This window comes from Calonectris borealis, chromosome 20 (genome assembly GCF_964195595.1).
Source record: "Calonectris borealis chromosome 20, bCalBor7.hap1.2, whole genome shotgun sequence".
Lineage (NCBI taxonomy): Eukaryota > Metazoa > Chordata > Aves > Procellariiformes > Procellariidae > Calonectris > Calonectris borealis.
This window is the reverse complement of record NC_134331.1, coordinates 4,067,752-4,090,643: the sequence shown is the minus strand read 5'-3', so window position 1 is coordinate 4,090,643 and position 22,892 is coordinate 4,067,752. Positions and strand designations below refer to the sequence as shown.

Here is a 22,892-nt window from a genome sequence, read left to right as displayed (position 1 = left end):
CATATGTGTTACCCCTCGTGGGGTGGGTCATCTCCTTTTATTAATTTCCAACTGAGTGAAGTTGTTTGGCTTCAATGCATTGTTAGTCAAACTCTTGTTGTTTGATTATAGTAACATGATTAAACATATCATTGATGGAAATTAAGAAATAACTGCAGGGAAACAGTTGCAAGATTGCTTTCCAATTAATGACAAAATGAGTAAGAGGTAACAAGGATTTTTGCATTATCAGGGGTACAGTGAGCTTGAGATGAAGTTTTAAAATTACACAATATATTTTGCTTTTCATTGAAGAAATAAAATAATTCAGTTGTAAGACACAAAAATGTCCTAAAAATTAATATCCCCATTGACAAATGAGTGCATCATGGCTAGTCTTGTTGGGATGGTTTGAATTGTTGGGGTCCTCTAATGTTGTTCTTATTAATAAATAGTGTAATTGAAACATATCCCCCCCCATATTTATTTATTTTAAGAAAATACACATTCCTTTGTAAAAATGAAAATATAACCAAATTAAATGAAGTGATACTTGACGAGTTTGCATTATTTTCCAAGACTGATTGATAGAACAGGGAGGTTTTAAAATAATGTGTTTTAAATTCAATTGTTTCAATACTTTTGAGTCATAGCAGATTGTGAATGAAAACTCAGGGTTTTTTTAAATGGCAAAGCTTGTTTGTTTGGGACAGTCTGGAGCAGCTTGCTGGTCCTCTGTAGGAGGAGCTGATTTTGAACGTGCAGTTGAAACTTAGATGAGAGGAGAGTGTACAAGTGACCGCATGTCCCCCCCCTTCTTTGGGATGCAAACCGAGGGATTCGCTCTTAGATGAATCAGATTTAGGTAGGCTTAGCTTTTACAGCGCAGAAATTGTGAGTGGCGAAAGCCTAGTTAAGCTTTTTTTGTTGAACTTTAATTAGCAGAACACTTTTTCTTTATTGGTAAGTGGAAGGAACAGTTTATATGTTATTACTGATAAAACTGAGTTCTCTTTGTAATTTGTTACGAAAGCAGAAATTACTTTTTTTTTTTCCCTAGCTGAAATCACATTTCTATTACCACTCCTCACCTCCGTGGATTTTTTTGACTTATGAAATGTACAGAGTGTGTATTTCCCCTCCTTTAATTCATATGGATACTGTGCCTTTTTAAGTGACCCAGATGAAATTTTCTATGAAAGAGGATTATTAAAGTGATTGATCTAGGACTGGAAAGGTTGTAATAGCCGGTTTTGTTGGGGTTTTTTTTTGTTTGTTTGTTTTTGGGGTTTTGTTTTTGGTTTTTTTGGGTTGTTTTTAGTTTCTCCCCAGCAGACTAAAAATTAAAGGGAGATACGGAAGCAGCACCTTAATCTGTAATTTGTCCCAGTTCTGCTTCTTGATCTGTCATGGAGGATCATTTCCCTTTGTGAAATCTCATTGATTTCAGAGAAGTTGCTCCTGGGCTTTGAAATCTGTATTAGTAGATCTGGTTGCAGGAGAAGGGCTGTAGTTTGGAGAGAACTTCTGCTCAAAGGTTAGATTTCATGGAGAAATTCCCATCTTAAAAAATGTAAGTAACAGTGTCTAGAAGGTTTGAAGAAGTAATATTTCCAAGTGGATAGGGTACAGGCCTAGTGCTTGAGAGATCTGGACAGCCTGATGCAAATCACTTCGCCTGTTTATGCTTCCTTTTGAAGGAATTTAAAATAGGAACAGTGAATCTTACCAACCTGTAAAGAGTTGACTCCTGTGGATAAAAGAGGCTATGTAAGAGCTAGGCAATATTATTACTAATGTTTTCCAACTCTGTTAATTTAGTAGTCTGATGAAATATTTTCTCCAACGTTGGCAATTATTTTTGTTACTAAAATCCCCTTTGCAATTATAGCTGGATATGCTTTCTGACTTTCAGTGTGGGTTTTTTTTTCTTTTTGTTTTTATTCGTTGTTTACTACCATCTTACATTTGCTACTGCACTTTATTCTAGGTGTTTTCATTTTAGTAATGGCAGAAGCAATTGCTGGAGCAATTCAGATTATTCGTTGAAAGCCCTTGAATCTTTCACCTCACTGGCATTCCCTCCTGAGGTCAGTGGTACTAGATAGGTCTGGTGGCAAGAGTGAAATCTAAATTAGAGAAGTCTTTTGTAATAATTTAAATCCTGTCCCCTGTGTACAGCCTGAATAACGAGGGAAGCTGGCTTGGAGAATGAGAAGGAAGGATGGTGTCATTCTGCTCTTAACTTAGGAGTAGAGTTGTTGGACAGCTGGCATTCCCCCTGCCTTGGGGATCCGTAAGCCCAGAATCCTAGTAGACGTGAATCCTGTCCTTACCTTTTTCCTAGTGTTGTTAAAGGCTTTCTCTTGGAAGCAGATCCCCAGTGTCCCTCTTTGTGCAAGGTTGCTAGTGGCTCATTGTGGGGGAGAAAATAGCAAATTTTGTATTCCTGATCTTCCCTCCTGCTCGCCTATCGTAGGTGTTTAATCATTTCTCACTTCTTTTGTTGAGGTCCTAAGGCAAGATCCCGTTATCACTACATGGCATATGTATTTTTCCCCTTTAAATGGAAGTGTTATGGGTTAGATGATCAGAACAAACAAGACCTTCCTTTTTTTGTTTTGTTTGTTGTGCTATTTCTTCTGTGGCCTTTGGCAGTAGTTCAGCACTTGTGTTTATGTATATCAATGACATACATTTAAAGACATTGTACTTTATATGTTTGATTTCTTACTCCCTTTGGTAGACTTCTGTGATTGTCATTCTTTTTTCAGCAAGGAAGAAAAGAGAGAGAATATTAAAAAAGAGACTGCTTTTTCAAAAGTTTGCACACAGCATTGGTATGGAATAAAAGAAGGAATGCTTGATCTTCTGGAGATTTTGACTGGAAAAGTAAACACTTGTTTTCTTCTAGTATTTGCGGGGCGGGGGAAGAGAAAATAACTAAACTTTATAGCTAGTGAAATTAGGGGTCTGCAAGGTCAGACCACTCTACAGAAACAGGCCAGCTTCTGGTGATTTTATTATGGTGGTATTGATATGTAACTCAAGTTCCTTATTCAAAAACAGTCTTGCTTACTGAGCTTTCATCTTCTCTTCACACAAATGTTTACAACATGAGGCTTCAACCAGAAGCAATCAATCATGTCTGAGAAACACAGAAAAGTGAATATTACTGTAGGAAAAGAAGTGCTTAGGAATTTAAGCAGGGAGCTTGTAATTACCCATGGGTGAGAATTTGTTTTTCTGTTGCATTTCCATTGCACTACTAGTTGAAGCTAAAGGATACTTAATGTGGCTATAACATAATATCCAAATATTTCTCCACAATTTTATATGCAAATTCATTGTCATAAATTTAATACAAATGCATTGGTTATTTACCCAGTCTTTTCTCAGAGTCTTCCAAAATACCAAATTGCAGACTTTTGACAGGAAAGCCAGATAAGAAATCATGGATTTCAATCTTTTTCCTTCTTAAATGTAATTTTACTACACTGAGAGCTTCCATTTCATGACTAAAAAGTTTGAGTGGTTACTATGATCCCATCCTACTTCTGAATCGAGTACAAACTATCACATTTTCTAAGTGGCATGGAGTCTTTGTCAGATGTTAGATGACTCTTACTTTAGCAAGAGGTTAATTTAGAATTAACCACACTGAACTATATAGCTTTTCCAAGAAGCAGTAGGTACACAGTCCTGCTGAGTTGATAGCAAGAGTTTTTGTAAGTGATTTTGTGTAAAGAGATGTTTTGGAGATGTTACTGTAAACTGTTGTGCGATTTGTTTCTGTTAGTCTCAGGAAGTACCACTTGCATGAAGAATGATGTGGCTGAGGTGGAGGTTCTTAATGATTGGCTTATACGTGGTCTGGGGAAATACATTTCATGATCTCTTCTGTTTGTAAACAGTAGAAAGGCTAATGATTCTTAGAGCTGTAATGACTAAACATTGGAAGAAAACAAACAGTAGAATTATGTTAGGTACGAAATTTTGAATGTTGGAGCGGCAGGAAGTGAAGGGTAGAAATGTGAGCAGTGTGTGGATTCGTCTGAGCTGGTTTTATGGTAGTTAGGGTAAGTGTTATTTAGAAATGATCTTTCAGTCTGTGAATTCCAGTTTTTTTCATAGTTATATATAGCAAAAATGCTGTATTCATCAAAACACTAAAAATTACACTGCCTAAATATGCTTAGAAGATCTTTCAGACCCCATGGCAAAAGGGAAATACATAACACAACAAGAGCTGTTTTTGAGAATCTTGGTTGTTAGTAATGCGGCACGAGTGTTTAATTTGCTGGAAAATATTTAGTGGTTCAGCAAACCAAGAAAGTAGCAAATCTTTGTGGACATAATAAATGGAGAACGCCACAAATGAAAAGCATAGTGGTTTTGGCAGCATATAAAATAAAGCTTCTTCCTTATATATCTTCTTATTTAATGTAAGATAACCTGTGTTTTTGTAAGTGATAATTTCATTTTGTCCTGGGATAATTTTTTGGGGACAGGCAGTGTGCTTCTGTTCCCAAGTAATGTTCCTTAGCTGCTTTCAACTGAATTCCTCATCAGCTCGCTGGGATTCCCAAATACTGTTGACCAGCCACGATAGCTGCCTTGCATTTGATCCTCTGCCATCTCAGGAGCCAGGATTTGTTGGGCTTTTCTCATTGTCTACACAGGGAGGTCGTTAAGGGGAATGTTTTTTTAGCATACTTCTGAATCTGCGCTAACACAGTGTTGCAGCTGAGTGCTGTGGGTATTTTATTGAAGTGATGTTTTTGATTATAGTTGTTTGTGCTAATGGTTTTGAGGTAGCTGTACTCTGCCCATATCTTAAGACACTCACACGTTTGGAATGGTGCAGGACATTTGTTTTGTCGTTTGAACTGACTGATATTACTTGGCTGTAGTTTTGTTTATATTTGTTTGGCTAGGCTAGACACTGCTTTTCTTCTTCCGAAGTTTTGTCAGAATTATGCCATTAACCACAGCAGGATCGTTACTCATTCCTGCTGATGTCTGTTCTTTGAGTGGGGTTTAAAATACGTGACTGAATGTCTAATGTTCATTTCAAAAGGAATGAGTAGGGTGAATGCCATTGGGAAACTTGTGGTGTTTTGGATACAAGTTGTGGTGTTGCCTATAGGGTTTGCTGTGCGAGGAGGACTTGGGAATCCATATTCTATTCTCAGGAGAGGTCTAAAAATTGAACCTGTTGGTAGTATCATGTTTGTGCATTTGAGGAGAGGAAATAGGGATGTTATAAAAGCATTATCTGGATGCAGAAGGGTTAATATCATTAAAATACAGTTAGAAGACAACTCCCCAAATCAGGTGTAGCTATATTATGTCAAACTATTTGAAGCACAGTCATGTAAAAATGAATTTCAAAGGTTATTTACAATAAAGATAGCAATTTTTAGTGGTGGAGGTTAATTATTGCTTTTGACTTTCAAAACAGCACACAAAAATATCATACGCAGTTACATAATAGGTATGGTTTTGGGAAAGATGTGTTTGGAGTATCTGTGGGTGGCATGATTGTGTTATTAAATCTGTTATGGTAGGACCCTTTTGTGCGAAGCACTGTATAAATGCGTAACAAAAATCTCAGTCACGGTATTATTCACTAGTATAATAAATTTAAGTTCATTATAATGCTGCAATGAAGACTGAAGATTATTGAAAGAAAATTTTCCTGTTTTGTGTCACAACTTTCTGGCTTATTTCTGTATTCAGTTTGTGAACTGTGCACTGTAACTGTGCAATATAACTGATACTCAGCATGAAGATCTTTTACATTCTTTTGCCTCTTGAATGGATTGAAAGAGTGATTCATATTTTGCATCTCCAACAGAAAATTAACCTGGGGCTTTTTTTTTTTTTTCCATCCAACTCTAACACTGTGATATATACCTGTAGCATCTGCATTCGCAGTGGTGATCAAAGCTGTATTCTTCAGATAGGTCTCCTAGTCATAGGGGTGTGCTGCTTTGCGGTACTGGGACATGTCGAGAGTGGAGAAAGTTCTTGTGTGAAAATGAAAGTTTGACATCTGAGGAAAGATTGTTTCAGCATCACTACAATATCCCTGTTAAGAAGAGAAAACTTGGATTGAACCATTGAGCTTTGGAGTTTGCACGGGGTTTTCCAAAAGGGGATATGCTGTGATAAATAATTTCCTAATTTTAAAAATACTTTTATTGCTGAAATCCGAATACAGCTGTGTTAGAGGAAGCTGCAAATTGAACACAAGACTGAAAGTTAGGAACTGCTAATTTTGATTCTGAGACTGATTAAATTGGTGAGCTTTGGCAAATGAACTGTGGTCAAGTGCTCTCTGAAGACACTGCTGTATGAGTGGCAAGTTCAGTGAGCATCGTGGAAAACTTTTGTGACGTGTTTTTACAATTAAACTTCTGAAACACATTTGTAAATATCCTGATATGTGTTCTGTGTTGAAATGATGCTTGGGAATCTTCTTTGACTCCCCTTTGTGTTCCTTGGGAACACAGTTTTGTACTTGCTTGGCATTTTGAAAATAAGGTGACAGATGTTTAGTCGCATATACACAGATGTACCTATATATCATACAGCCGACATTTCTCAAAAAGGACTTTTGGAATATCTTATGACTCAGCGGAGAAGAATTGGTAATTGCATGACTCTGTACGTCCTTAAGATTAATGGTGTTCACTTTTTTTGGTCAAAATTATTACTAAACATAATGTGAAATGTGCATAGGCACTCAGGAGCAAGGCCATGTTCTGTTATTCAAGTGTTTAAAAGAGAGGTTCTGCCACAAGTAGGTTATAGTTTTAAAAGTGGTGGATTATGTTTAAAACAGCTTTTAGTATATGAATACTGTATTCTTCTGCAAAGTGTGTTTGAATCTGAGACTTGTAGGTTGGTGCTGCTCCACGGAGAGCTGGCTGGTCATGTAGTGCTGATTTTTCCCTTTGTTTTTCTCTGGCAAATTTCATTAAGAGAAGCAAAGATTAAATTACTTTTCTAATGCATTTTTTTAAAGTAAGTAATTGGTGATGTTGTTATGGGGATAAAATGGTAACCATGGGACAATACTTCAATTAAAATGCCCTCATCTTGGATAAGTGTGAGAAACTCTACTCTCAAAAAGCAGTAAGAACATACAGGTATATGGAATACAAACTGCTGCTGTTAACTGGTTATTATGAAAGATTGTTTACGTGAAGATTTTCTATGAAGGAGCCAAAAGAACTTTAGGTGGGGCAGAAGCACCACCTATTATTATGTTACCTGATGCTTACTATGACATACTCCTCATTTCAGTTGGTTATTACTTGCCAAATTTTAATTATTTGGATTGAAATTTCCCATGGTAAGTGTCTATCCCAGGCTGACTTTTTGGATGCTGTGGATGGAGTGAAAGAATCTTATGTTCACAATAAAATAGAAGAAAAAAAAATCCAATGTTCTATAGCGCTGCTTTGTAAAAAGTTGAGATGGGTATAGTATGACGTTTCTGCCAAGGATATACTTGTTATCAACCCTGTGAATAATGTGCTCAGCATTGGTCAAATTAGCATTTAGTACAAATCTAAAAGATCATCCTGCAGTGAGTATACTTCAGCCTGACCTAAATGGGATTTCCATACAGTTTGAAGGCTAGGGCTTCTGCATTCTTCCCAGGTATGATTTTGGACAAAAATGAGAGCACAGAGAATTCCCCTTCTGTACTCTCAATAGCCAGTTCCTCTTTCCTGCCATCTCTGACTTCATGCAGCACAGAGGAAGCAGCAGCTGGATTTAAACAGAAGGTGCAAAATGCAGATTTTCACAGAATATGTAGAATAAATATGGAGATGGGGGTGGCTGAACAAGGATACTGAGACTGAAAAATATTAGTGTTAGAAAGAAAGAAATAGAAAGGAGGATCTACTGTGTGGGTACATATAATTTATTTTATAATGCTAATACAGTTGTTTGTTGGAATACAGTTTCACTATTTGCATAAATTAGAAAGTGTTTAATAAATGGAGTAGGGAATAGCAAAAAAAAAAAGGGGACAAATCATACTTAAGTCCTATCTTTACTACACTTCATTTTCTGTATTTCTAATGAATGCTCCCATGTTGTCATGTAGAGAAAGGCTGAGTACTCCTAAGTCACTCTGCAGGCACTGGGTGTTCTGCTTTGATAATATAAAGGGCTATATAGTACACGGCAGAGCATAATGGCGAAAAATCACTTTTAGCTGTCTTAATCTGAATGTAAGAAGTTTATAGTAACTTTTGGCTTTAATGTGTTTTAATGTCATAATTCTTCGTAAAATGGGAATAATGTCAGAAGGATAAAGATATTTTCTTAATATTTGTGAAGTGCTCAGTCACAGTATTTGTAAACATTATTGAAAAGTTCATGAAAACATTCAAATGCAATCTTGAGAACCAGATTTGAGTAGCATGCAGAAAATAAGGCCTTAGACCCTATGCTGAAGTATTTAACTAGATGTCCATTAAGCAGGCAGCCTCTGTTCTGCCTGCTCATTCTGCCAGGTAGCCTGTGGAAAATGTAGTATGTGACTAATACAGTTAAAGGCTGATCATAATGCAGACACAGAGGAGGGCCAACATAAGCTTGTACAGATACTTTTGTCATTAAACAACTTTTGAGTATTGGACTTTACAACCTAGTATTTGTACTGTAATTTCAATGAATGCAATATGTATGTATATTTGCTTTGTGTAACTAGGAATCTTGTATCTGTCAGTTATGGATGGCTTTCAGACAAAGCGAGTACACGCCAGGTAGATGTTGTGCTTTGACTTCCCATGTATTTTGCTTAGTTTCATCAAGACGGGTAATGTTTTCAGACAGCTGTGTGAAAAAGGATCATTTTAAAGGCAGGAGATGAAGATATTGGGGATACTTATGTGGTGGATGGGGTTTTGTAAGTGCTGAGGCCATGAGTTATTTTCAGATTTTGAGCCAAAGATAGCCAGTTTGTCCGTGTGTAAGTGTTCCTGCCGCTGGCTGTATAGATTGTCCTTTCTGCTGCTGTTTCCAAAATGAAAACAGAGAAATTAGTAAAGGTAATAAAGTGTTAATAATCACTTAATAAAGTGTCTATACTGAAGTCATAACTGGCACGCAATATAATCTAACTTATCACCATCTATGATGTATCTAAAGCGATTTAAAGAACACAGAGGATCCAGATGCGGAAGGCATTTGCTCTTAATCTCAATTGCTGCTATATTTTTGTTACTATTGTTACGTGAATGGTAAACCACCCACAGGTTCTTGTTCCTTTTTCAGTAAATGTAGATGTGTTTATTCTATACATTAAGTTTACAGGATCAGACTCAAGGCTCCATTTATGTGGCCAGAGATTATTTGTCCTCCTAATTTATGGTCATCTCTTTGGTTTTTCAACGTGGAAGGATAAGCTAAGTATTTAATGGTAGGGGGCATCATGAACCTCTTAATTCCTCTTTTTTTCCCTTCCCAAAATCAAGTGTTCCTTAGAGGCCACGTAGCATAAGTTCTTGCTGCTGTTATGCTATATAATAAAACCTTGAAATAAGCTTTCCTCATTCTGTATGCTCCATTTCAGATTTAACATCATTTTTGGAATTTAAAGTAGGGTCATTTTGCCTGGAGTTGTACAACATTAACCAGAGTAATTCAGTTATTTCAGAAAACTGATTAGATTGTCCTCTCTCAAGGGTGAAGACTTTTGTATTTGTTCTGTAAGGTGTGCAGTACGTTTCTGAGCACTGTGTACAACTAATATTACTGACTTCAGCCATAACTGCAATAAATGAGTGTGTAAGATCTCTACTATAATATTTTTCTTAAAGTAAAAAAAAAGCAAAAGCATCTTTCATGTTATTCTGTGCTGCACCCTGTGCCTGAAAGATGCACCATCCTTTTTCTCTCTGTTAGTTTTTGACATTGGTATAGTGTACTGTCATTATCTACTCTCATTTTATTAAATGATTTCTGAGTGTGGGATTATTTACGATGTGTATCTCATGACACTAAGAAAGTGCATTTTTTTCTGTGTGTGTCTGTAAGTGGCTTCTGTATTTTGTGCAGCTGAATTTTATTCCTTCCTGGAGGCTTGAATAAAATGCTTTTTTGTCTTAAGGCAAAGATAAGTTTATTTTATTACTATAGGTAAGGAAAATAAATAGATACTTAATTTTATTTTACTAATCTAAAGGTACCTAAGTGGTATTTTGGAGTACTACAAAAACAATTACATAACATTATCTAGAGGTGCAAGCATGCCTTAAGATGGGATCACTAGAGATGCCAGAGCAACTATATAATATGACTTAACAGTAGATAGATGTATTATTCCCTATTTTAGTATGTGGATTGATAAATGCAGTTCGTTTGCAGAGTCTTGTAGTTGAATTTCAGTGACCCATCATTTTTAACTGTAGTGTTGGCATGTTCACAGTAGCTAACATTTTTATTGTGTAGTATACACAATATACTGTAATTAATCCAGATTATTAAATGAACCCAGGTCTTTCCATATCTGTGTAAATTAAAGTATCTTGTCAGTCTTTTCCTAATAATTTTGAGGGAGAGGTAACTAGAAGACTCTTCAGTCACAGGGATTGTGTCCATACCAACTTTCTGACTTCCCAAATACTACTTTTCTACTTTGTTATGGAAACAACAAATTTTTGAGGCCTTCATATGTGAATTGCTTACATCTCAATTTTGCCAGTAACGTATTTCAAAAACTATGCGATGTGTACTGCTAGTGTCTGTAGTCTAAAAAGTTCGGAAACTCTGCTTTAGTGAAACCTGGAAACTACTGGATGGATCCTTGAGCAGTTAAGCTAATGAATGCAGTTTATGGCTTTTATCATTATGGGCAAGAAAAATAAATGAGATGTTTCTTTTACTGATGAATGATATTTTGGTACAGTGCTCTCTCTCTTGCTGGGTAAATGGCAGCACATGGCAGTAATTGATGGGGTAACTGACCTCTTGGTATCAATAAGAGGCTGAATTATAACTTCTCCTTTCCCTGGGTGGACTTAAAAATCTGGGTCTCTGTTATCGATCTCGTTACACATTTTTCATAAAACTTGCAGTATCTTCGAGACCCTTTAGACTTCTGTGAATTCAGTTCAAATTGACTTGAAGTTCAAAAGTTACTGGGGAAGGACAGAGCAACCATTCTCAAAAATAAATCTAGTGGATCTCTTCTTGCCTCTTAAATGGAATTGCTGGGAAGTTATGATAAAACAGCTGTCTCTTCTTGAGGTATTACCTGAACTTATTACATGTTTAAAACTTCTGTCCAGTTTGGTGGCCAGCCTTTCCAATTTATGAGAAGGGCTGAAAAGTCACAAAGTGTTAGGAAACCCAGTGTGGCCACCGCACGCATTTCCTTAGCGAGGGGCAGAATGAGTTGAATTCCTGCCGTGCTTTCTCTGAGCCTGTGCCAGCTTGACCGCAAAGGGCAATGGAACGGCAAACCCTTCTTCTCCTCTCCTTTCCTGCAATACAGTGGGCTCTTAACAGGAGGACACAGCTGAATAGCTTTGGCAAGGAATATTTGAGTGCTTATTTCTCACAGCAGAACAGTTTGAAGGGTTATGGATTGTAATGGGAGGCAGCTGGAGAGGCTCTTCCCCCTGCATGTTCCCCATGGCAATGGGTCTCATTCATTTGCTTCAGTTTGCGAATCCCAGGATGTGGCTCTTGAAGTATATTCAATTGACAGTAAATTCCTACCAGCCTCACTCTAGGACTGCAAGTTGAACATCATTGCTTTAGCATAAATCTTTACAAGAGATGTTAATGTCTGGTTAAAATATGCAAATATTTACTGACTTGTCTACTGTTTGTCAGCTTGGCATGCGAGACCTTGGATCTGATCCTTCTGTCTTGGCAGACATTGGGAATTTTGCCAATAACATTAATAGGAACAGCATTGTGCCCTCTAATCTGTTTGTTTATGAAGTACAGCGAGAGTTATCTGGCTAGATGCTTTACAGTGAATTGAAAAAGCATCTGTCTGAAATTTTTTAGGAACTGTCACATGCTTTAACTTATCATTATCTTAATGTATGGACTCTTTGATTCCATAAAATACATCAGTAAGCTGTGAAGCATGAAAGTGCACAGTCATGAGTTAATCTGCTGTGAAACACTAAAATTTTAGTTCACGATGTTCTCTCCTCCTACGTTGATTTTTAGTTTGAAGTTGGCCTCATCAGACTGTGCAGTAATTCTTCAAAAGCCTCCTGTGCACCAAGCAGGCGTAGTGTTTACTTGAAAATAAATGACTCTGTAGATCACGTTGTTTATTGCTCTTCCTCCTCAAACTGTCCCTTCTGCCTTTCCCAGCCCCCTCTGCAGTTCTGGAGGGGAAATGTGCCGTTTTGTTTGGAGATTAGATTTTAGTTACTCTTTTCATGTTTGTTTACAAAATCTCTTTGGAAAGAAGGTGAAATACTCATTAGGAATATTGAGCCTGAAAATCATTAGTTGTAGGGGAAAAAAAAAAATCCCTCACAGTTCACTGGGAAAACCAGCAAGGTTTAAGTTACACCAGTTGGAACTAACCAGATCTTTTAAATGGTATTTTGTGGAAGTTAAGCTGAGCACAACTTGGCCTTCAAAGGAATGTAAGATCAGTAAGTTTTCTTCTACTTAAAGGCAGGAGTTTTTTGGAGGTACAAAGTATAATGCCAGGGTTAGATTTCTGGATTAGCCGGTGAGGAAGAGTTGTGTAAACTTCTGTCTGTGGTCTAGTCAACGTGATGCTTACTGTCATATCAGGTGGAATTCACAGGCACTGTGTTTAAATACTTGAGTGGAGAAATTGGGAGCCTTTCTGTAGGCAGCTGTGCTGCTGTGAGATGATTCAAAGCTAAGAAATGCTTTGAATTGACGACTGATAATAAAGGCTCTGTTGATAAGACATTGTGCCTGTATTTTTAAGGTAGGTCCATCTATTTTAGATGCATAACTTTAGATAGTGGGAATATGCCTGGTTAGTGTTTCTTCAAAATTTTGAAGATTTATTAAACTTCCCTATTAGAATAAATTGTTACTCAAATTTGAATTGAGAACTCTTCTGGCATGCGGTTCTCCAGGCCATTTTGAGAAAATGAATAATCCTGACATTTGTTCTGTTACATGCTTAGTATTTCAATCTCAGTTTTACAGCCAGAAAAAGTGGAGTGCATAAGTAATTTGCTCAGTTTTGCAAAGACAGTTGGGAATATACAGTTGGGACAGACCTTGTGACACTTTAGCTTTCAATTCTAATCTATAATAATTTCTACTCTTGAAGTGAATGTAGAAATTCCAGTTTTACATTTGACATTTTTGAAAATAAGAATTTATAGAACTCAAAATAAATTCCTTTGACAAGTGTCTCCATTCCTTGGCTGTTAAAATATTAACTGTTCTGAAATAATTTTAAACGTGGGTAGGTCAGGTACTGCAATAGATGAGATTTTAAGAAAGCATGGTTGTAATTCACATTCACATAATGTAGTCTCAGTTGCTAATTTAGGCACAGCTCAGGGGACCAAAACTAGGAGCATGGGTTTTTAAAGAGTCAGCAGGAAGAGCTGAGTGCCTCCAAGGAACAGTTAGAGCACCTGGAGTCTGAAGTAGATGGTGCAAATACCCAATAAATGTGCATGTTTGTGTCTGCGTGTATGGATATAAATGGAATTGAAACGAAATCTGAGAGCCTGAATGTATAATTTTCCATATGTTGTCCACATACTTGTTTTCTTTGTTATGATTACTTTTTTTTTAAAAAACAGATTACGCTGCAGCAGCTCCTTATCTATCACTGTGTCCCATGCACTGTGACTTCAGAGGTTTTTTTAATTACACTCTGAAATACTGATAGTGTGACTCAGTTTAGCCCAGTTACCCAAACAGCCCGGTCCTGATTTCTCTTAGGCTCCACTTAACTTAATCCACAGGTTATTGCTTAGGGTCAGTTACATCTTCTGAAGTGCTCTCTTCAGTCTTCAAGTTGACCAAAGAAATTGCGTGGCCTTTGCAGTACAGTAGGCCACTTCTGGGCATGAAAACCCAGCTTCTCCTCAAAAAGACTAGTTCAATATTTATCAAAACAGCCAGCATAAGACAACTGATAAATAAAAATGTTCTTCTTTTACCTGGTGCCATCTTGGAGGAGAGGGGCTGGATAATGTAGCTTTCAAATGCCTGTCGGTTAGGGTAGGATCTCTGTATAAACAATGCTTCGGGAATAAACACACAGAAGCTCTGCTGAGACTTTTGGTCAAAGGAATTTTGGTTATATGTCAGCCAGGAAGTGAGGAAATCAGAAGTACAGCAGAGTTCATGAAATCCTTTCTTTTCAGTCCCTTAGGAGGAAAACAGAATGTACATGAGAAAAACATCAATTAACTATTGTATTACTATTGAAGCAAATCCTAGATTTGTAAAATTCACTGTGGCCTAAAATGTTAATGAAATGGAAATCAATGTAATTTTTAGTTGTATCTAGAAAGGATCCTTCCATAAACAGCTTAGGAATACCTAACATTTATATAACTGAAAATACGTGCTTAAGTGATCCAGCTGAATGTCTTTAATATTAATAGAATAACTCCATGAATGAATTTACTCATATGTATGGAAATGTAAAACCTATTTGCCTATTCCTATTCTGCTTGAAAATGGGAACTTACTTTTAGCAGAAAAAGAAATATCTGGATGAATGAGGTAATATTTTGCAAGGTCATTATTAAGAAAGAGGCATATGTCACAGATTTGTATCAGGGTAACTGCAAATTTTTTCATGCTTGCGTTCCTTTGTTTTTGGGAAGATACATAAGAAATTTTTATATATATGTTGTAAAAGGGAAGGTGGCTTAAGTCAAAATTGTCTTGAAAAATCAATATTCGTTTATGTTTCTATATTGATACTGAAAATCAAATGTTAAGAATGGAAGGGAACACATAGAACACTATGTCGTATAATATATGAAAAGTCTTGTTTACATTTCTACTGTATATTGGCTTAGGCAATATATGTGTTAATCAGAAAAGTGGGATAGTGAATTATTTTTCATATAAAGAAAATGCATTTATTTGACCTTCAGATTAACTTCTTGAAGTTACTTTACCTTAGCTTAGTTAAAAACCTAAAAATACCAAGTATAAAGGAAGTTTTTAGCGGTGAATTTTTAAAGTGGGCTAAAGATAGTTATTTGAGACAATCATAATAGCTGATAGATAATTACAAATATTGATAGTATGCTGCTTGCTAAAAATGAAAATAAGTGCTCTTACATTTTTTCCTCTTTCAGTGATCGGAACACATTTTTGTGAAGTCAGCTTTAAAGTACAATGTCTCTAGGGATATGTATCATATATTTAAATATTATGTCAACGAAGGGAGAATATAGACAGGGATTATAGAAATGCTTTGCTTTTCTACTGGTGGATAACCATTTGTCTCAGTTTATCGGCAGATAATGTTGTCTATCTTGTATACAGATTTTTTTTATCACAACTGTTTCAATTTTTTTTCCCCTAAAAATATCTACTCTAAAATTATTTAAGACGTTCTGCACAAAGGTGTTGGTGTGGCAGGGGTATCTAGGCTTGCTCAGACAGAAATGGAAATAAACCAACTGAAGGAAGAGACAAGCCGTTTCCTGTTGACCTCCTGTTCTTTCTCATTCATCCTTGTCCATCCCCGTTGTGCTTCACCCAGCTGGAGAGAGCGGCTCCCTCCCCTGAGCGTAGGTGAGAAGTGCTTTGAAGAGAAAGGTGTCTTGGAGTAAATGGCTGCCGGCTCGGAGGAAGAGCAGTTGGTGGATGAGTTGTGTTACTTCCAAAGCAAAGGTCGTGTTGCCAGTGAAGGCCCAAAAGCCTCTGTGTAGCAAAGTGCTTAAATCCATGCTGACTGTACAATTTGAAACCACTACTTATATTCTTAAAATCAGTCACGGGCTTAATAACTTCTTGAATTAGAATCAAAACCGAGAGCTGGGAGTGATGGAGAGAAGACTGGGAAGAGGTTAGATAGTGAGAAGGATTGGGATAGGAAGTGCGAATGGCATAAAACGAAGGGGATGTGATACAACACCTTGAGATGGGAATGGAAGTTGGTTGGCAAGTTGTCACTGCCATTATACAGCTAACCAACATTTTATCATCCCCTCTGCCCCCACTCTAGGATTTCTGTCCCTGAGTCATGGCAGACAGAAGACCAGAGAAGTCATGTGAACAAGCATGTGAATCTCTTAAGCAGCAGGATTATGAAGTGGCAGTGAAGCATTGCACAGAGGCTCTCCTTTCCCTCAGCCAGTACCCCCCAGCTCACCTCCCGGAGGCATGCCAGGCAGAAATCGACCGCATCAAAATCGAGACTCTTCTGTATAGAATTGCTTCCTTTTTACAACTTGTGAGTGTGACTCTTTAATAGTATCTAGTGAACCGGAAAGAACAATCAAATATCTTACACTGTCAAGATTTAAATAAAATTCAGAGTTTTCCTGTGATTGGCATGTTGGTTTGCCACAGAATCCCACTTGCCAAAGCATGTATGAGGCTTCTGTCTTGTAGCTTTCCCTGATCTGTTTATTTTTCAGGATTGGGACCTCTAAGTAGTTTGGGTCTGAATCACAGTTTTCTAAAAGAATGAAGAAAAATACTTAAAAAAAAAAAAATTAAAAAGAAAAAAAATTCCAGGAAGGCAAAATATCTGGTTTTAGGGTATTATATTTGTACAGTTATGCTGAATTACATACCAAATTATCTTTAAAGAGCATGAAACTGAGGTTGCAAATCTAAAGACTCAAAAAACAAAATTAAGAAATGCTGGAATTCAGGTAGCCGGTTCATACCTAATTTAGCTCCATTTGCATAGGCCTAACATTAGTCTTTTAGTACGTGATCACATACTAGTTTTCCATTGCTAGGCTAGAGCACATCTGGTGAAAGATTTAACTTTTAGGCTCTGGCAGATTTTTAATGAGAAGTGAAAACTGGGGTCTTTGTAAAGGTTTGTAAATGCAAGGCAGGAGGCATAACTCTGAATTATAGGTGATCCCATTGCCAAATTTGTGTCCTTCCTTTAAAGCATCAGAGAGCTACACTTTCTTAAAGGAAAGGACATTACAGTGCTTAAGAATAAACCTACAACCTGCTTAATGAACCTACATTCTTCCTTACCTTTCTGTTTTGGTAATGTTATTACAGATTTACAGGGGCCTTGTCCACCCCAAATCTTCATATATTGGGTGTGAACAGTTTCATCCCAAGTGGAAAAAGTTTGGCCAAGTTGTAGGGCCTTGCTGGGCAGCTTTAAGATAAATCTTGCCCATCTGATTAGGGAGCATTTTTAAGCATTCTTTAAATAGATAGCTGAATTGGACTATTCAGTGTGCAAAACAAGAATTGGGAAACTTTTAAAATTAAGATGTGACCTATCTTATGGCTCCTCAGGGGAAGAGATTCAGAAATAACTAAGGTTTTTTTTTTAATGTAAGTTGTGTTACTGCAGACTTGACTTCTCAAAATTATTTACATAGGCCAATATGCAGATAGATGCTTAGCAGTATTTAATACATTTCTGACCTGGATGCCTTTGAAAATCCTATGAGGCACCTATCTGGATGTTCACCATAGTGAAAATTATTGCAGTAAGTCTTCAGGGGCTTTGGAAAAATACTTGTAATCAAAACTTTCCTATTAAAGATTTGAATTATATAGATACTTGAAGGCTTGTAAGTTTAAAAAAAAAAAATTAAAAGGAAAAAAATCTCCAAATTTTCCTTCTTGTTTTATTAAACAAAGTAATTTTTAAAATCACCACTGATGAGACAGAGTAAAATAAAATACATACCTTACAAATTTCAAGAGCACCATATTAGTACAAGTTTAAAAAAAATTACAGTGGCTAGAAAAGAAAGTTAAGTTTTTGTATTTTTTTCCTAGGTGGTGTGAGCCACATACAAACCTGTACATAAACATATACCTTTGCCCATTCGTGTTCCTCTTTTAAAATGACCATTTGCTGAGAATTTGAGAAAAAGTCAGCATTCTAAGAATTAATTATATATTTGACATGTGACTGATGTTCTTTACATGTTCCACCCTGGAAAAAAAGAGATAATGGATTCTTAAAAGTTTTAAGAAACTTGTAATTCAAGCATGTAGTTGTTTATGCTAACTGGAATAATGCTCTTTTTAAACTTTTCATGTTTTACCTTTCAGAAAAAATATGGGCAAGCAGATGAAGACTGTAGGCATGGTATGCTTATTTCTTTTTTTATTACATAGTGTTATAAATTGCAATCAGTTGTCTGAATTTTTAAAACTGATGCCCAGATTTGTTAGTTTGCTAACAGTGTTTTTTTTCCTAGTTAAAATTATGTGTCTGCTTTATAATACTTTTTCTACTTTTTTTTTTTTTGAGGGATCTCACGATTTTGTAACTTGTGTTCAGGTACCAGAACTCAGATGCATGTCTTCGGCACAGCAGTGCTATTTGGCTAATAGATATTTCAGTATTCAAATGTAGGATGAATTAATAGTGTTAGGATTCTTGTGAAGATAAAGAGAGCTGATTGTTCCGTCTTTCTTCCTAGGGACATGGTGGATATTTCGGTTTGTGTTTTGGGACTTAATTCAGAGAAAATCAAGATGATGCACTTACATTTATTCCTATTTGTTAAAGCTTCCAAATGTGCCTATGTCACATTGAAGTTGAGCCTTTAATGTTTCACTGCCTTGTTTGGTTGGGGTATTTTTAAAGGAATTAACCGTCCTTGCTAATGTTCTGTTATTCATGTATAATGCACGTGATTTGGTAAGCATTGGATCGGAGTTTATCGGTTAGATTTGGAAAGAAAAGGTGGGTAGATCCCACCTTTCAGTTTTTAGTTCCTTAACTACTCTTGAATTTTAAAGGAAATTTCCTCAAACCACAGTTTTGTTACACAGACTGTGTAATATACTATTCTGACATTTCCTGTGCTAGTAATGATAATCTTGAAATCGTTCCTTTCTGGTTTTGCGTGGGGTTTTCTTGTTGTTTGGTTGGTTTTTTAAAATGCATTTTTCTTCATTGATACTTAAGTCATAGTCTGGGGAATTTGTGGGGCTCTGCAGCTTGCTTGCGGAGGTCCACAAAACATAACTAAGAAAAGTAAACTTGCTTTCTGTACATGTAAAATTAAAGTTTAACAAATTTAAAAAGGCTGAACATCGCTTAATCAGTACCATTCTTAAAATAGTCTGGATTTTTTTAAAAGCTGCTTCTTTTTAAAGCTCTTCTTTTAACTGTTGATATATGCCAAGGGTGTAATGTTCTGACTAACCTCACAGTTGTCTTTCATGATGGCAAATAAAAGTGAGAGAGAGACATATGGAAAGATGAATGATGGTTAAAGGAGGTAGGAGAGAGAATGCTGTTTAATGAATAGTATTCTCATTGATGAGATCTGATGGGTTTGTCATAGGGGTAGATGGGTGACATTCATCTGTGAAACCTTTTCTTGGCATGCGTGTCAGATACCAGTATCTCAAAGGAACTGTCATGTTAACTGTTTTTCTTCTCTCACTGGACGGGCATAGAAGTGGGTGGAATAGGAGCACTGATCTCTACTTTTTTTTTTTTTTAAATTAAGTAGAGAAAAAAACAGCTTTCAAATGTATATTAGTAACAAAGAAATAGCATCCAGTCTAATGTTAATTTCCTTAATTCATGCCAGCATGTTCTGCAAATATTTTTTCCAGATCTAAAACTGAGGACATTTTTCAACTTATTAATGCCATATTTATGTATGTATAAAAAATATTGTGTGTATATATACATATATTTGTAAACACACACCCCCTATTTTTATGAATATATGAATGAACTATTTGTTTGTGGTTCCCTATGATGTGCTGTTATCAATTGTAGCCCAGCATCTGATAGTTTAGAGTATCTGCATTTGTGATCCTGAAAGGTCTTAGTTTTAGTTTTATGTTTGAAATACCCTTGGGAAGAAACAACCTTAGTATGGACAACCTGATACTCGCGCTTCCTTGATACAATTTTTTTTAATAGACAGAGTTTTATTCAAGCTGCTGTTCTGTCTTTTTACAAGACTTGACATGTTGCATACCTATGACAGTGTTTTATTTTAACCTGAACGATAAGTGCATTTTACAATAGCTAGAGGAATATATGTTCTTTATAGTATGCTGCTTGCACTGTTGCAAGGAATGATGATAACTTACAATCTGTTAAATTATTCCACAAATCTTTAACAAAAGATACTGGTTAACGTGTTGTAACTTTTTATGTGCAACTGTATGTGTTAGCTTGGTAATTCTATGCAGTTAATGATGTGAAATATCATAATTGGACATGTAATCTTTGAGGTTAAAATAGCAAACTGTCAGACATGTTAAAGCTGTTTCTGGCGCTACTTCTGATTTGGGAAGTAAGCTCTATTTTCGGAAATGTGGTCAGTATCATCAGAGTGGTGAATTCGGACTAATCTTTGAGGCACTTTATAAACAGGATTTAGTTACCATTTCATTTTGAAGAGATGTCTAGTTGTTTTTATGTGAATGTTTTTTGTGGGACTATTTTTCCTTTAGTCTTTCACGCAATTTCTGTTAATGGTGTGAACGTCAGTTGAGTGAGGAGTTTTGATTTATTATTCTAAAATGTAATCCTGAAGTTGTGGTGAATGTAAAATTCCTGTTAGCACTAGCAGGAGCTGTTTGCATCTGCGTGAGTAGCAGTATAAACACAGATGTTGACGTTGCCTGCAATAACAGTAATATATATTACAATTCTGTAATTTTAAACAACTGTCCAGCCTTCTTTTCAACTCACATGCTTAGCTTACTAGCTTTTTAGTCACTCTGGCATTTCGTTTCTGGACAGGTAATATATATGATTAAGTGTTATTCCTGCTTGTCTGAAGCACGTCTATATTGTGAAATAAATCCTTTCACTATTGGAAGTGTCAATGAAAGTGTCTGTTTGGCTAGCTATCTGATCCAGTGCTAGAAAGCATTAGGAAAGTTTTCTGTTACATGGAGCCTGTAAATTTCTGGACTCAAACAATCGTTCCTATATCCTGCACTTTACAGTGTAAGTGAATAAAAGCCCTTTTAAAGTAGCAGGAATTGACCACGAGGAGGTTAGCTATATTTGGAAACGACAGGGCATGCTTTTTGTGAGCATGAATGGATCTTCCTGAGCATGTTTGTGTTACTGAGAGGTTGTTGGTTGCTTTTTTTTTTTACCCTTTCTGTGAAGAGGAGGTCCTTTGTGTCTGTGTCAGATATTTGACTTTACCCTTCCCATATTTAATTTTTGACTATTTTAGCATGTAAACATTACAACCTTTTTTGAGCTCATGTACAGCATTTCTTAGATGGTGGGAGACAAGTTTCAAGTTAATATTAGACAAGAGCAAGTAATACTTCCTTTACATCCAAGACTTGTCTTTCCAAGAAGCCATGGATTCAACCCAAGTTTCAGACTTTATTTTCATGTTAAAGGTGAAAGAAAACTGTATATAGTTTATTTAAATGTATACTGTGATGAAGCTAATAGTTGCTGATTTGTGTTGCAGTGCTGGGAGAGGGGCTGGCCAAGGGAGATGGATCTTTCCGTGCAGTGCTCTGCTGCATGCATCTTAAAGGGAAGCTGCAAATTGTGTCTAATGTTCTTTCCAAATCACTGATGGGTGAATCACTGGTAAGTGGGTTTGCCATCTACAAAAGTTAAAAAGCAGTTTTTGATTTTCCTTTTTTTAAAATGTGTTTAATAACAAACTTCTGAACATATGTTTGACTGGCAGGTTGCAACAAAAATGATTTGTATGAAAAAACCAAAGATAAGTATATGGGCACACACATATAATCAGGATATTTAGGTTGTTGCATTACCAGTGTTTCAGAGTTGTTACAATTTTGCAAAACTTTTTCATTGTTGGGTCTGAATCCTCAGGGAATGCAAAATAATTTGCATATTTGTGTGATTGACTAGAATAATGTAAATCTCAAACTTTTGCTTACTTTTTTTAAATTGCACCTGACACCATTTTGTGTGTACTTCAAGAAGTTTAGCCATTAAAGCAAAAAAATTATTGGTAGGACTTTTAAATAACTGGCCCATGGTAAGTTGTAAGACAGCATGAAAAGCTTTTCAGGAAAAAAAAAAAGCTTTGCATTTCAAGATGAAGATAAAGGTTTGAGTTCAAAGCTTCTATTTTACTCTTGAACTGTCAAAACTTGTAAAGATGCTTTTAACCCCATCCATGTAAGTAACTGTTCTGACTCTTATGTGACTATTCTCATGGGGAAAATTAGAGACATATATAAGCCTCCAAAGGATAGCGTCCTTTTTATTTCTGTAATCTAGATTAAATAGCATGCAGTTCATCACCATGAACTGCTGGTGATGCTAAATCCAGAAACATGGTCATAGTACAAACAAGAGCAGCTCTGGTCAGACCATGAGAAACGTGTAAGTGACATCAGAAACTGTTGTAGGAGGGCCTATTACCTTGAAATTGGATCATGTCTCCTATATCTTGGTGCTTAACTTAATCAGTAGGTTGTTTTTGAGACGGACTTCTGTTTGTCTGGTATATATCCTGCATTCCCTCCCCCCCCCCCCGTCATTGGTTATTTTTACATAAAGAAAAGGGTTTTTTCTTTGTTTAGCTGGTGTTTTCTAATGAAAAAATGCTTCACTGAAAAATTCCTGGTGAGGTCGAAGGAAACTTGCCTTCAGAAAAAATTAGTAAAATAACCAAAAGCTCCTTATCGCAGGAAATGTACAGTGCCCTTGTTTTGAGCTGTTGTTGTGCAAATAAAGGTAGCTTCGTATCTAATTCCAGAGTGTCATCCCAAAGAAGAATTTGAGAGGTTTT

General features: G+C 36.3%; 1 protein-coding gene across 7 annotated transcripts in view; it reads left to right on the top strand.

Moving 5' to 3' along the window:
• HELZ (helicase with zinc finger) overlaps positions 1 to 22,892 on the top strand; it is a 95,113-nt gene that overhangs the window by 5,469 nt on the left and 66,752 nt on the right. For 3 of the 7 annotated variants that reach the window (XM_075169454.1, XM_075169450.1, XM_075169453.1), the window contains exons 2-4: positions 16,178 to 16,405; positions 18,220 to 18,256; positions 21,588 to 21,712. In XM_075169454.1, the coding sequence (XP_075025555.1) occupies positions 16,196 to 16,405; positions 18,220 to 18,256; positions 21,588 to 21,712 (372 nt within the window). In that variant the 5' untranslated portion in view covers positions 16,178 to 16,195. Of the gene's footprint in view, positions 1 to 15,712; positions 15,844 to 16,177; positions 16,406 to 18,219; positions 18,257 to 21,587; positions 21,713 to 22,892 lie in introns of those variants that run through there. The other 4 variants (XM_075169451.1, XM_075169452.1, XM_075169456.1 and 1 more) reach the window with 4 other exon arrangements.